The 15,480-nt window shown below is 42.3% G+C and overlaps 1 protein-coding gene across 3 annotated transcripts in view; it reads left to right on the forward strand.

Moving 5' to 3' along the window:
- zbbx (zinc finger, B-box domain containing) overlaps positions 1-15,480 on the forward strand; it is a 51,290-nt gene that overhangs the window by 25,343 nt on the left and 10,467 nt on the right. For 2 of the 3 annotated variants that reach the window (XM_051869831.1, XM_051869832.1), the window contains 6 exons: positions 83-194; positions 8,742-8,845; positions 10,516-10,634; positions 10,790-10,851; positions 11,101-11,999; positions 13,049-13,275. In XM_051869831.1, coding sequence (XP_051725791.1) covers positions 83-194; positions 8,742-8,845; positions 10,516-10,634; positions 10,790-10,851; positions 11,101-11,999; positions 13,049-13,275 — 1,523 coding nt within the window. Of the gene's footprint in view, positions 1-82; positions 195-8,741; positions 8,846-10,515; positions 10,635-10,789; positions 12,000-13,048; positions 13,276-15,480 lie in introns of those variants that run through there. The other variant, XM_051869833.1, reaches the window with a different exon arrangement.

Below are 15,480 nucleotides of genomic sequence, written 5' to 3' on the forward strand. Positions count from 1 at the left end.
GCAGCTAAATATGATTACTATCCTGTTCTGTATGCACACAATTCAGATTTTAAGACCTGATTGGTGTCTTTTTTCTTTCTAGTGTCCGTGATGGAAACACAAACAGAGAAAGGATCCCATCAGTTAATTCATGTAGAGTTCAAGGAGGACACTCTGAGCTACATGGAGAAACTCCTCCTGAAAAAACACCGCAGGTTAGCTCTTGACACTTCACACTTTATAACCGAACAGACACCAATTGAATAAGAGCATTACAAGCTTCATTTACCTTCCCAGGCCCCAATTAAGGTCCATTTAAGATCAGTTAATGACTTATGTTTGCTAATTACACAGCCTCACCTTTAAGTTGTTCCACCACAGAGTCGCTGGAATTTATTGAGCTAATCAGCCCCAAAGCAGTTTCGTGGTATTGTTTAACTTTGTAAAATGATTCTTAAACACACACACTGGCACTGTTCCAAAACCTAGTAAGCTGCACATGTAGGGACTACTTTACATTAACGCTGTTTCAAATGGTAGGCAGCAATACGCTACTTTCTAAGATAGCTTATTTTGGTATTTTAAGGCAGCATTCATAGAGAATGCAATCCCAGAATGCATTGCGACAAGCTCAATGAAATAATAATCCAAAATTAATGAAGTGAGAGAAATGTAATTTTAGAATAATTGAAACATATTTAAATGAAGCAGAAATAAAATATAGATATTAAAGGAAAACGTAAACTTAAAAAAATTAACCTTAGTTTAAGTACTAAAATGAAGTAAAAAATAAATTAAGCTAAATAGAAATATAAAAAAAAAAAAATAATAAAAAAAATATAAAAATAAAAGCTAATTTAAAATATTAATAAAGACAATAATAGTATGTAAATAACACTAAAATAACGCTGTGTAGAATCAGTCATTTACAAGATTCCGTTTCAGTTAGGGTGCTGCCTTTGAAGACAGCTACCTATGTAGGCTGCACACTAAGTTTTGAAACAGAGCCAATAAACAGTTGTTCTGCCCCCCAAAGATTGCGATGCTCGCCTACGAAATGAGAAAGCCTGACAAAAGCACGCAAAATACTCAAAACACAGTATCTTTAAACCCTCCTAAGCGCTTTGAACTGCATCTCGAGCTTCTGGAGTGTTATGGTATCTGTGACAGCGGTGGTATTTAGGTCGGCTATTCAAGAAGGGTCTAATTGTGAATCCATTAAATTGCCTTCTTTTGAGGCCGGGTGTGTGAAGAATCACGGAACAGGAAGCTGGATTTTTCAAGCAAGCGTGTGTGTGTGTTTGGGTTCTGTGGGAGGAGGGCAGACGTGTGGCCCAGGGCTGCAGCTCACACTCTGGAGGAATGGAGTGTGTGATAGGGGAGTCTAATCCCTTCACATGCTCACAAACACACACACGCACACACACAATGAGGAAAGCAGGTTGTGCTGCTGAGGCAGCAAGAGTTGGCTTCAGGAAAGGAAACGAGAGCACAACGAAAGAGATAGAGAGAGACTTGTGTTTGGGAAGACAGAGGGCTGATGGCTTTTCTGCTAATGCGTTTGTATGGTAAATCACCGGTAAAAGGACAGAAAAGGTTTAAAGGACTAAACCTGTGGGTCTGGGGAATCTGGCTGAGCTGAGATTTAATCACAAACAAGAAGTCTGGGTCATCAACTTCCTTCAGGCCGTTTCAAATGCTCTGTTGAAGCTGCATTTATGTTTAACTTTCATAATGTGACATGGTACAAATACAAGTGTGTGTGTGTGTATACCACTGTTCAAAAGTTTGGAGTCAATACATTTATTCAGCAAAGATGCATTAAATTGATCAAAGTGGCAGCAATGACCTTTATAAGAATACAAAAGATTTCTACTTCAAATAAAGTAACTCTTTTGAACTTTATATTCATTAACAAACACTGAAAAAAAGTATTACAGTTTCCACAAAAATATTAAACAGCAAAAACAGTTTTCAACATTGATAATAATAAGAAATGTTAGAGTAATTGATTGCTGCTGAAAATTCAGCTTTGCCATCACAGGAATAAATTACATTAAAATAAGTTCAAATACATAACAGTTATTTTAAATTGTAACACTATTTCACAATATTTTTGCTTTTACTGTATATTTTTGATCAAATAAATGCAGCCTTGGTGAGACTTCTTCCAAATTAGTATGCTGCAAAAAGCCTCTCGTTTTTCACTTTAAATATTTAGGTATGCATATCTGTAATGATGGGTCGACAGCATGGGGATCCATTTGCAGCTTTTATTAAGAATAGTGTATACACAGGTAAGGGCAGAGGCAGAGACGTAAACGGGGACAGGCAATGGTCGAGGCAGGCGGCAGACAAACGGTATCAGGAAGCAGGCAGGGATCAGGGCAGGCGGCAAACAAACACAGTCCAGTAAACAGGCAAGGATCAAGGCAGGCAGCAGAGAATCACAAGAGATAAACAGTCCAATCGGCAACAGTATAACAATCCACAGAAAACGCTTAGAAATGATCACCGGGGCAAATCAAGACTTCGCAGTGTGTGTGTGTGTGCGTGCTGCTTAAATAGTGTGAGTGTGATGTGGTGCAGGTGTATGTGCAATCAGTCCCAGGAATGAGGGCCTAAGGGAAATGTAGTCCGAGTGATGGTATCAGTATTCCGGTGAAGGCTCCCTCCGGTGGTGCGGGGAAGGAAGTGCGGGAGCCTCACTTGTGACAGAGCCCCCCCCCTGCGAGCGGCTCCAGACGCGAGGAGGCGTATGACGCCGGGGTCTACCACGTGGTCGAGGGGCCGGTCTCTCCGGATGCGTCCTATGAAACTCTTCTGTGAGTGAGGGGTCCAGGATATCATCCACATCGACCCAGGATCGCTCCTCCGGGCCGTACCCCTCCCAGTCGACCAGGTACTGAAGTCTCCCACCCCGGCGCCTGGAATCGAGTAGTTCTCGAACTTGGTAAGCCTCCTCGCCTTCGATCAGCATGGGTGGGGGGTTGCGGGCCTCGGCTCCCTCCGACTCCCCCCTCGGACCACCAGAGGGTTTCAGCAATGACACATGGAAAGTGGGAGAAACACGGTAGTTAGCAGGTAGGTCTAATCGGAATGACACGGGTGTAATTTGTTTAATAATTTGAAAAGGCCCTACAAACCTGGGACTGAGCTTTCTGCATGGAAGTCGGAGGCGGAGATCTCGTGTGGATAGCCAGACCCATTGGCCCACGGTGTACTCTGGACTGGGACGCCGGTGACGATTGGCCTGTACCTCCTGCCTTCTCACAGCGCGCTGCAGATGGTGATGGGCGAGGTCCCAGGTTTCCTCACTGCGTTGCAGCCACTCTGTCACGGATGGTAGATTGGTGGGTTCGCCGGACCAAGGGAAAAGTGGTGGCTGGTAGCCAAGTACACATTTGAAGGGAGTCACGCCGGTGGCGGCTTTCTGGAGAGAGTTTTGTGCGTATTCCGCCCACATCAGGTGACGACTCCAGTCATTTTGATTTTGCTGGCAGTAAGTGCGTAGGAATCTGGTGAGCTCTTGGTTCATGCGTTCTGTTTGGCCATTGGATTCGGGGTGATATCCTGATGTGAGACTGACATTGACATTCAGGTGTTTGAAGAAGGCTGCCCATACCCGGGACGTGAACTGTGGCCCTCTGTCCGATACAATGTCCTCTGGCAAGCCGTAAAAAACGGAATACATAGTTGCAGAGGGTCTCTGCTGTTTCAAAAGCAGATGGTAGTTTGGGTAGTGGAATGAGTCGACAGGTTTTGGAGAATCGGTCCACAACCGTAAGAATGGTGGTGTGGCCACGGGACACAGGGAGGTCGGTGACGAAGTCAATTGCTATGTGGGACCAGGGACGTTGAGGAATGGGCAGTGGCTGTAACAACCCGGAGGGTACTTGATGGGATGGTTTTGAGGTTTGACAGGCTGTGCAGTTCTTTACGAATTGAGTGGTCTCCGCAAGCATGGTCTCCCACCAGAACCGGTTCTGTAACAGATGGAATGTGGCAGTAATACCCGGGTGACCAGAACTGGGAAGAGCATGCACTTGATGTAGTAACTTGTTGCGGAGGGCTTCTGGTACGAACGTGCGATCTGGTGGGCATTCCGGGGGTGGTACCGTCTGTGCGTTGAGTTCGGTGATTTCTGTCATGATGTCCCATTGTACAGGAGCGACCAGAAGTTTGTCGGGGATGATGTTTTCCTCGCTCTTTGTTCTCTCTACCTCCTCCACTTGGCGAGACAGCGCGTCGGCTTTGAGGTTCCTTGAGCCTGGTCGATATGTCACGGTAAACTGAAATCTGGTGAAGAACATGGCCCACCTGGCTTGTCTGGGGTTTAAGCGTTTGGCTGAACGGAGATATTCAAGGTTCTTGTGGTCCGTGAGTATGGTGAATGGGTGCTGTGCTCCCTCCAGCCAGTGCCGCCACTCCTCCAACGCTGCCTTCATGGCTAGTAGCTCCCGGTTGCCTACATCGTAGTTTCGTTCTGCTGCTGATAACTTCCTCGAGTAGAATGCACACGGAAACATTTTGGCTGGATTTCCTTGACGTTGTGAGAGTACGGCCCCGATGCCTGTGCTGGATGCGTCAACCTCTACGATGAAGGGGAGCTCTGGATCTGGGTGACGGAGAATGGGAGCAGTGGTGAAACGTTCCTTTAATTCCTGGAAAGCCTGTATCGCCTCATTGGACCAGGTGAGACGGGTGGATTGTCGTTTGGTCATGGAGGTTAGAGGTGCTGCAATGCCACTGAAGTTCCTTATAAACCGCCTGTAGAAATTAGCGAACCCCAGGAATCGTTGCAGTTCTTTCAGTGTTCGTGGTCGTGGCCATTCTAGAACTGCTCTCACCTTGCTGTCGTCCATAGCCACTCCCTCGTGACTGATGACATACCCCAAGAATGACGTGGATGTGCGGTGAAATTCACATTTCTCGGCCTTGGCGTAGAGTTGGTGTTGAATGAGGCGTTGTAGAACAGCCCGGACGTGTTGGATGTGTTCCTCAAACGTGCTGGAATAGATGAGGATGTCATCTATGTAAACTACGACCCAGCGGTTGAGCATGTCCCGGAAGACATCGTTGATGAAAGACTGGAACACGGAGGGACTGTTGGCCAGCCCAAACGGCATCACAAGGGTCTCGTAGTGGCCAGTGGCGGTGGAAAAGGCAGTTTTCCATTCGTCCCCCTCTCTGATGCGTATCAGATTATAGGCACAGCGAAGATCCAGCTTGGTAAAGTATTTAGCCTGCCGTAACTGCTCTAGAGCTGCTGGAACCAGGGGCAAAGGGTAACGAAATTTGACGGTGATATCATTAAGTCCGCGGTAGTCAATGCAGGGTCTGAGACTACCGTCCTTCTTCTTGACAAAGAAGAAGCCTGATGCTGCTGGTGACGTTGAGGGCCGGATGAAACCTTTGGCTAGCTCCTCTTCAATGAATTTTTTCATAGCAGCAGATTCAGGTTGGGATAAAGGGAAAATTCTGCCCTTGGGGGGCGTGGTACCTGGTAGTAAGTCGATGGCACAGTCACTGGATCGATGTGGGGGTAACTCGGTGGCTTTGCTTTTGCTGAAAGCGATTGCCAGGTCAGCATACTCGACGGGAATGTGGGACTCGTCGGAATTAACTGTGTGGATTGATACAGCTTGAACTGGTAATGGGGTGACTTGTTTCAGACAAAGTTCATGACAGGATGAATCCCACTGAATAATCTGTCCCTCCTTCCAGGAAATATGTGGGTTGTGGGTCCGGAGCCACGGGAGACCAAGGATGACTGGATTGTTGGGTGAGTGGATGACGTAAAATCTGATGGGTTCATGGTGTAATACTCCTACTTGCAGATCAACCTCAGCAGTAATGTGTGCGACCTTCCCCTCTCCGATGGGCCGACCATCTAGCGCCTCCACTGTCAATTGAGAATCACAAGCCGTTAGAGTGATGTTGTGTTCCTGAATGAAAGTATTTGACATGACGTTGCCTGCAGCCCCAGAGTCTATGAGCGCCTGAGTGAGTATGCACTGGTTGTTGACAGTCACATGTACTGGTATTTTGAAACTGTTAGCTGAATAGTTGGTGGATTGCTGGGAACTCACCGCTTTCGGGTTAGAGGGACTTGGCCGGATGGGACAATTGATTTTGATGTGGCCGGCTTGGCCGCAGTACAGACATTCTTCTTTCTCTTTCTTCTGGGTGTAGCGGTGTATAGCCGAGCTGCATGGGTTCTGGAGTGGGGTTGGTTAAAGTTTGGGAAGTGGCCCCACGGAGCGGACGTCGAGAGCGAAGTAAATTATCAATTTGGATGGCCAGCTCTATGAATTCGCTAAGCGTTCTTCCCTCGTCACGGCAGGCTAGCTCGGCTTGAAGTTCTAGGGACAGACCTTTGCGAAACAGCAACTTCAACGTGTCGTCGACTCAATTTGTTTGAGCTGCTAGAGTTCGGAATGTGAGAGCATACTCAGCAGCGGTGGTTTTGCCCTGGCACAGCGACAGCAGTTGATCTCCAGCGCTCTTACCTCCCGCGGGATGTTCGAAAACCTCTTTGAACTTTCGAAGAAATGCGGAGAATGTGGGAAACGCGGAACCGTCCTCTCCCCACACAGCCGTGGCCCAATCCAGTGCTTTACCAGACAACAGCGAGCAAACGAAGGATATCCGACTGGAATCGGAGGGATACAGAGCCGGCTGTTGGTTAACAAAGAGTGAGCATTGAAGCAGAAATCCCTTACATTTAGCTGGATTGCCATCAAACTTCTCTGGGAAGGCGAGTCGTGGATTCACCGCAGGAGCGGGAGTGAAGGCCTGGTTGTCGGGAGCCGCGGGCGGCGAGGCGGCGACCTCGGGAGGCCTGAACCGAAGGCCCTGTAGAGTCTTTACCAGCTCCTCGGTAAGGGAAGTCAATCGATTCAACTGATGTTGATGAACTGCGAGCTGGTTGGCCTGGGCGGATAGCTCAGTAGAGAGCTGCATGATAGCTGCTGGATCGCTAGTTGGCGAAGTCTTCTGTAATGATGGGTCGACAGCATGGGGATCCATTTGCAGCTTTTATTAAGAATAGTGTATACACAGGTAAGGGCAGAGGCAGAGACGTAAACAGGGACAGGCAATGGTCGAGGCAGGTGGCAGACAAACGGTATCAGGAAGCAGGCAGGGATCAGGGCAGGCGGCAAACAAACACAGTCCAGTAAACAGGCAAGGATCAAGGCAGGCAGCAGAGAATCACAAGAGATAAACAGTCCAATCGGCAACAGTATAACAATTCACAGAAAACGCTTAGAAATGATCACCGGGGCAAATCAAGACTTCGCAGTGTGTGTGTGTGTGCGTGCTGCTTAAATAGTGTGAGTGTGATGTGGTACAGGTGTGTGTGCAATCAGTCCCAGGAATGAGGGCCTAAGGGAAATGTAGTCCGAGTGATGGTATCAGTATTCCGGTGAAGGCTCCCTCCGGTGGTGCGGGGAAGGAAGTGCGGGAGCCTCACTTGTGACAATATCTAAATAAACTATGGCAAATATGTTTTTCTTGCTTTCAACATAAACCTTAAAAAAAGTATAGTTCAGACCTCATATCTTATCAAAATGTATTTTGTTTCAGGGATGCTTAAATATTTATACTGAAATCAAAAAAAGTGTTAAGATTATTTAACTTTATTATTTAATATTTTTCATATTCATAAATCATAGTATGTTATAAGTTACTAAAGGGCTGTGTTAAGCATCAATATTTCACTAATAAACACAATTGTATTTGGAGAAGATGATCCAAAACTGGCCTAATTTTACAGACCGTATTGAACACTGACAAGTAGAGCTGCACGAATAATCGTATCTCAATTCAGACACCCATGCGATCTTATTTTATTAATGATGGCGAATTAAATATGTCTATTAAACCTTTGACAAAATCATACCTGAACATTCAAATCTTTGTTTTGAACCACACAGTAGTTATTTCTGTGTTACAAATATTAGATTATCACATAGTTACTGAGAGAAAAGTTTAAAGTTAGGATATAAACACTGATGTCTATGATAGTGATCAAAATAGAGCAAACCAACTTTTGAAACTAACTTGGCACCTCAAATAATGGTTGTTTCAATTACATTTTGCTCCACAAGGTGGCGAAAAGTGACTGTTAAAAAATTTATTTGTCATTGAATCGTTCATTCAAAAGATTTGTTCAAAAACACTGATTCATCCAGTAATGAAACAAGTATTTATTAATCAGTCATTTAATTAATTCAAAACCATTTTTTTTATAATTCATTCAAACTAATTAAACATTTTTCCAGCAATTAATATTTTGTCAGAACCTCTAGTAAACTACATGTAATTTTGTTTAGTTTTATATTCAGAATCGTCGGAGTATCGTGATCTCTATTTGAAATAAAAAAAATTTTGATTCTCATTTTATCCAGAATCGTGCAGCTAAACCTGACAGCCCACCAACTAGCTGTTTTTTAAAATGTGTAGTTGTACATATTACTAAAATAATGTAGGGTGGGATTTTATACATCAGGAATGGATTTGATCATGAAAACTGAAAAAAAGTGAAACATGTCAGGCTATTACATTATTGGTTGATAATATTTTTCCCTACTGATGAAAGATTTTTCAGAGGTGGATAAAGCTATTACTAAAGTGCTGTGCTGCGCTGAAATGTTGTTTATTTATAGTTGCACTGTTGAGGAAAGGGAGGCTGATTAATTATCCTCAAATTTCTGAGTGTGATTTACTGGGAACAGCATTATTTTTTTCTCCCTCAGAGGACAAATTGAAGAATTTCAGCCCTTGTCTGTCGTCCAATGCCAGCCAGAGCCACCCACACCTCCACCTGCAGAGACGGATGAACTGAGCCAACAACTGACAGGTGTGACCTGTTTCATCACACACACACACACACATACATTTTAGGATATACAACTTTTCTTGCAAGCATTTGATAATGATTAATTGTGCAAAGTTTAAAACAAAAACTACAGTATATGTATGTATTTTGTCACTGGAAACATTTTGTGTCATACATGGTTTGGACAAAGGATGATAAGGAGTAGTGGGTGACTGGTCGTGTACATACCATGCAGCAGGTGTAATTCACAAAAACCCATACAGCTACACTCTCTCCAAAAAGTTGGAGAAATGAGCTGTGAGAGTCAGTGCGGAGGGCAGCTCTTCTCTCACAGCCGGCAACTTGGATCCATCACTGCGTCCCTGAAGTGTAATCACGGAGCTCTTATTACACTGGAGGGAGGGCGATCGTCTGACAGAGCACTCCGACAGCTGATTGAGAGAAGTTTCTAGGTGCTGCTGGGAGGCCAGTTGATCACAGCTGTCAAAGATTTGACCACCTTCAGCTTTTCCCAAACAGCCCCATGATGAGCGCCGTCTCTCTTCATCTGCACCAGCCCGAGCCTGTCGCATCTTTTCTGAAGCCCACATCCCTGATACTCATGCCCAAAACATTTTTCAGTCTCTTTTCACTTCTTCAAATGCAAAGGCGTTATTCTGAGCATTCGTCTGATTTGGGTTCTAATGACTGGTCTCCTGTTCAGCCTGCTGACAACTTGTTTTGACTTGTTTTGAATTTAAAGACATACAACAGCATTTGCAAAGCATTTCATTTCTGTAATGTGACATTTTTCTGACTGCAACATAATATGCGGCTAATAATGTATGGCAAGAATTTGATAAGATCATTAAGTAATTGGTTTCTATTATTTTTTCCCCTCTTGTACAGCCTTGTTTACATCAGGAAGAAAAAAAAAAAAAAAGGTGGACAGTTTATTATAAACTACCCTTTAAAATCAGTACAATTTACTAATGTTTTTAAAAGAAGTCTCTTACGCTCACCAAGGCTGCATTTATTTGTATTTATACATTTTTTTTTTTTTTTTTTTTTTTTTTACAGTATTTATACAACATTTATAAATATTATTTCAATTTAAAATATCTGTTTTTTTTATTTGAACCTTTGAATGGCAGTGTATTTTGAAGAAATATTATGAAAACTATTATGAATATATATATATTTATTTATATAAATATATAAATATATATATACTTATTTATTCAGCTTTTGGGTGATGTATAAATCTTAATTTAAAAAAAATTGACCCTTATGAATGGTTTTTTGGTCCAGGGTCACATATGTAGGTAAAATTTTGATTAAAGCTTCATAGGGCATGGACTGAAATAAATCAAATTCAGCTATTTTTCCAATGTATAATGCAGAAATGTAATGTCTTTTAATGTTAATGTAATAGTTTTCTGCAGTAATAGCAAATAATTATAGATTTGAATTGTGGTATTTAATGCCTATTTTACACTATCCAATCAAATCATGATTAATAAAATCAAGTCCTGCCCTACTCCCCCATTGAATACTGGTTCATGAATCCTCACGTCATGTGTTCTTAGTTGGTGATCTGTCACTCTGTATTATGAATAAATACACACATTTACAGCAATAAGGCCATTCTGATTACTGAGCTGATTTAATTTCATTGAACATAAATCTGTTTTACTGCATCTGATTTGCAGCAGAGCGGATGGAGTTGCACAAATACTTTAACTCTCTCTTCACAATCGGTCTCGCTGAGGATGCTGGGAAAGTGGACAGCCCTGCAGAATCCTGTTTAAGCATCCTAGAGTTAGATGAGGTAATTATGAACCCCACCACCCCAGTCTTTGTAATGGACTGCTGGACGATGGCCAGTGAATGACTCCTCAATGCCGTTTCCATACACTTATCATTCTGTCTTCCCCATTTCTCCTGTCATTTTTTTTTTTTTTTTTGTCGCTTTAATTTTTCCAGATGGTTGGAGACGCTGAAACATACAGATCTTTTGGAGTCAAGCAGGGAAATAAGAGCAAAATGTAAGAAACAAAAGATCAAGGCGTAAAACTGAAACTTTTTGAAAGGAAAAGTTCACAGTAGGTGTGTCGTCTTGAAGCAAGAATATAATTGAAGAAGCTGTTTTTTCTCAAATCAGAACTGACACTAATACAGTGTCATGTAGACATTTGTATCAGCCACAACTACACTTAAAATGAGGCTGTTAACTGTGGCAGTATCTTTCAGACTTGTTAAATGCTATATATGCATGTCTGTTTTTCTTCCTAAAGGTTTGCGGCTGTTGAAAATGATTTATCTGGAGGAGGAGAATTTGGATTTTCAGTTTTGACTTCCACACCATCCATCTCTTCAATGACCAAAGGATTGTTCCAGGAAAGTAATTCTGACATAAATATCAACTCTTCTTATGAGATGTGGCCGCCGTCACAAGAGACTGAAAAATTTATGTCATCATTGCCAAGATCAGAAAGCTTTTCTCCACTTCAAATGAGGCTTCAGAGATCACAGCACCTTTCGACTACCTCAGAACCATTTCTGTCAAATTCACGAAGAGGAGGCCAGAAAGCGGAACTGAGTGACTCTCCAAAACCAAGCCCACAGACAAGGTTTTCTACAGCACAACTGGACAAACCCTTAGAGATTCTGCCAACATTCCCAAAAACCAAATTGAATCAAACTTTTCCAGACTCTGAGGACCATACTTCTTTTGTCAGCCCCTCTTCTGCTAGAGTACCGTCTGCTAGGTCTTCTCAATGTCATTCTACTGCATTTCTTCTCATCCCTAAACGGAGTCCAAAACCTCCAGGCTCTCTTTCCCCAAGGTCTAGACCTGTATCCTCTCCGGTCAACCCAATCCAATCTAGATCTGCTCATTCAACACCAGATTCTGAAACGAAATTAGCTCAACTGTCTCCAGAAAGTGCCATCATTTCCCCAAGTACTGCAGTTCCTTCATTAAGGCAGTTACCTAGACAATCATCACAGTTTGGTTCAGTCTCAGATAGAGGTACACCTACTATGCCTGTCCATGAGTCCGTCAGGTCCTCTACACCAAGGGTTGAATCCTCTCATACTGATAGGCACCATTCACCTCCACCCTCCAAATGGTTAAAGGGCTCACGAAGGTCACCCAAAACTACTGTGCTCTCCCTACAGCTGAGCATGTCAGGTTAGTTTAACTTCTACTGGTAGATTTTTATTAAAGTTGACTGAACATTGAAAATAGCAGTGTCTAATTGCAATTTAGTTTTTCTGGTGCTTGAGCCACTGTTTATAATTCTCTTGCAAGAGTGTTTGTGAGCAATGAAGACTGTTTTCCTAATGTAATGATTAGCGATTTAAAAAGCAATAAGCCACTTAAGTCTGTGTGTTACAGTGTTTTTCCAGGTTTGCGAGGTATTTTTAGACAGAATGTGAAGGCTTTTACCATTTAACCATTGGAAAATCACTGTAATAAACATCATTGCTTTTATAAAATGGTAACAGCAGCATTATGATAAATGACACCACTGTTTAATACATAGATAATTTCAAATGATAATTTAAATTCAGTAACTAGATAAAAAAGTTACTCAAGAAAAACTTTGATGCTAGCATGAGAAAGCCTGGCGAAAAGTAGTTTTAAAAGCTAGATTCAAAGTTTTAAAGTAGTTTTAAAAGCTTGAGTTCAGTTGCTAAGAATAAAGAGAGAGTGGAGTGATAAGAGAGACATGAAACTAGCACAGCTTTGAAGTAAATCAGATGCTTCATTGTACAAAATATTTGAAAGCCAAATGTAAGATTGACCAAGCCGAATCAAATATTTAATAAACATTGAAAAATTCTTTCTAAATGACAAGAACCTGATTTCCAGCATCCCTTGGGGTCCAGTACATCTGCATCAGAGAGTAATGATTATGAGAAAACACCAGTGTAGACATCACCCTTCATTCACACAGCGGTTGTTTCTGCAGTATTTGCTGACTAGCAGAGTGATGGAAACTTCAAACTGTGTAGGATAAGCATTATTAATGCAGGAGGCAGCAGACGGGAAGCAGGGAAGAGAAACATACAAGCTCTGCTAGACCATGTCCAGGCGGCTCGCTGCGAGCATTAGATAAGGGCGTATGTTTGCATCCTCACTGCCGGCCTCCTGCTGGAACATCTCTTCTCTGCCTCAGTGTTTTCTCTCCTCCTGTCCTCATGGTTTCTCCTCTCTCACTATTTGTCACTGCTTAGATTCAGAAGAGGAAATGACAGGTGAAGATGCTTTCCTGGTGCCCAGTGAGGAAGACTCATCTGATGAAGAACTGAAACGAATCACAGATTCAGAAGAACAAAAGAATGACGTTTCCTCTCCGTGTCCCACCACAAACCCTCCAACAGATCCTCATTTCGCTTTCCCGAGCCTCTCAAAGTCAGAACACAACAACACAGAACTGATCATGGTTACAGGATCTTCACAGGTGAGCTTCAGTTACTTGTAACAGGTTACCGCCAAAACTATTTAAAACAGTTAAAAGACTACAATTCAAAAGGTTGTGGTCGGTAAGATTTAAAACATTTTTATGTTTATATCTCTTATGCCCATGAAAGCTGCAATTATTTGATAAAAAATTTAATAAAAACAAATATATTTAGAAATATAATTATGTACAATGCTGGTTTGGTGCTCAAGAAAAAAATCTTATTATCAATGTTAATAATAAAAAACAGCATTTATTTGAAATAGAAATCTTTTGTAAAATTATAAATGTCTGTACTATCAATTTCGATAAACTTAATGCATCCTTGCTGAATAAAAGTATTAATTTCTTAAAAAAAAAAAAAAAAAATTTACTTTTCCCAAACATTGTATAGCCAATATAGTCATGATAGCTGCTTTGATGGAAATGCAACCACACTGATGTAGTAAAAAACTTGATCTTTCGCAGACTGTTTTGGAACTATTAAGGCCAATTCACACTGCGCCGATAGACAGCAACAGACACTTCGTCGGATTTTGTCGGATCAGTGTGTTACCCCTGTTGGAGTCTGTTGGCGTCTGTCGGAGCTTGTTTTCACTGATTGAACATGCTGAATCGGATTTAGAATGTCTAAGAAGTGACGTGCTGTAATCTGGTGATTCTCGGCATTGGTCTCCATCTGTTGGAGCAGTGTGAATTGACCTTTACAAAGGGAATATGAGAACTATAAAAATAATTATTTCGGTAATATTGAATGGTCTTGCAGGAAACTCTCGGATACCAAAGACTTGATCAATTAGATATTTCAAATAGATACTCCTATGTAATTTAATTGCAAGCTGTGTGAAAGGTATAACAGCAGGAAAAGGCACTGACTACTCTCCTATCTACTCAGCTGATGAGGAACGAGAAGAAACAGAGTCATCAAGTCGGCTGCAAATGGACTATCAGAGTTTAATGGCATAATAGAAAGAGAGAGAAAAGAAAATGAATTAAACACCTGAAATTAAATGTCTGATCAGAAAGTGGACTTATCGCTGCTTTTTTGTCTGAAGATCAGAAAATTTGTGTTCTTAATTACCACCCGCCGATTCTTTTTTCCGCTACCTCATTTTCCATTTAAAAGACACCGACTGGGACTCAATCAAAACATAATTGTTTCTCATTTTCTTTCAGTTTAATATATATATATATATATATATATATGTATATACACACATACACACTGATGCACCAAAACATTATGATCAGTCACAGGTGAAGCAAATTTCGTCTCCTAACAAGGCCAAATATTAAGGTCTGGGTAAATTAGATAGTAAGCAAACAATCAGTTCTTGTAATCAACGTGTAGGATGCAGGAGAAATGGGCAGGAATAAAGATCTGAGCGACTTTGACAAGGGCCAAATTGTTATGGTAACAATTAACAATTGTAACATAAAAATTGTTAATTGTTATGTTGCTCCCGTTTAGCAGTGGTGAGAATTTACCAACAGGAGGGACAAACCACAAATCGGTGACAGGGTGTTGGGCTCACGAGGGTAGCGAAAGCTATCCCATCTGATCTGAGCAGACAGAAGGTCTACTGTTTCACAAGTCATACAAAATTTGAATGATGGTTATGGGAAGAATGTGTCACAACACACTGCTGCATATGGGGCTGCATAGCTGCAGACCAATCAGAGAGCACATGATGACCCAGTCCACCGTCAAAAGTGCCTATAATGGGCATGCGAGCGTCGGAACTGGACCTTGAAGCAGTGGAAGAAGTTTGCCTGGTCTGATGAGTCCTGATTTCTTTTACATCACGTGGACGGTCATGTACATGTGTGCCATTTACCTGGGGAAGTGACGACAAGCCAGTGTGGAGGGAGTGTGATGCTCTCAATGTTCTGCTGGGAAACCCTGGGTCCGGCCATTCATGTGGACATGAATTTGACACGTGCCACCTACCTAAACATTGTTACAGGCCAGGTACGTTCCTTCATGACAATGGTGTTCCCTGATAGCAGTGTGCTCTTTCAGTAGGATAATGCACTCTGCCACACTGCACACATTGTTCAGGAATGGTTTGAGCAACATGATGAAGAGTTCAAGGTTTACCCTGGCCTCCAAATTCCCCAGATCTCAATCCAATTGAGCATCTGTGGGATGTGTTGACCAACAAGTTCGATCCACAGCGGCTCCACCTCGCAACCTACAGAACT

This window comes from Ctenopharyngodon idella, chromosome 18 (assembly GCF_019924925.1).
Source record: "Ctenopharyngodon idella isolate HZGC_01 chromosome 18, HZGC01, whole genome shotgun sequence".
Classification (NCBI taxonomy): domain Eukaryota; kingdom Metazoa; phylum Chordata; class Actinopteri; order Cypriniformes; family Xenocyprididae; genus Ctenopharyngodon; species Ctenopharyngodon idella.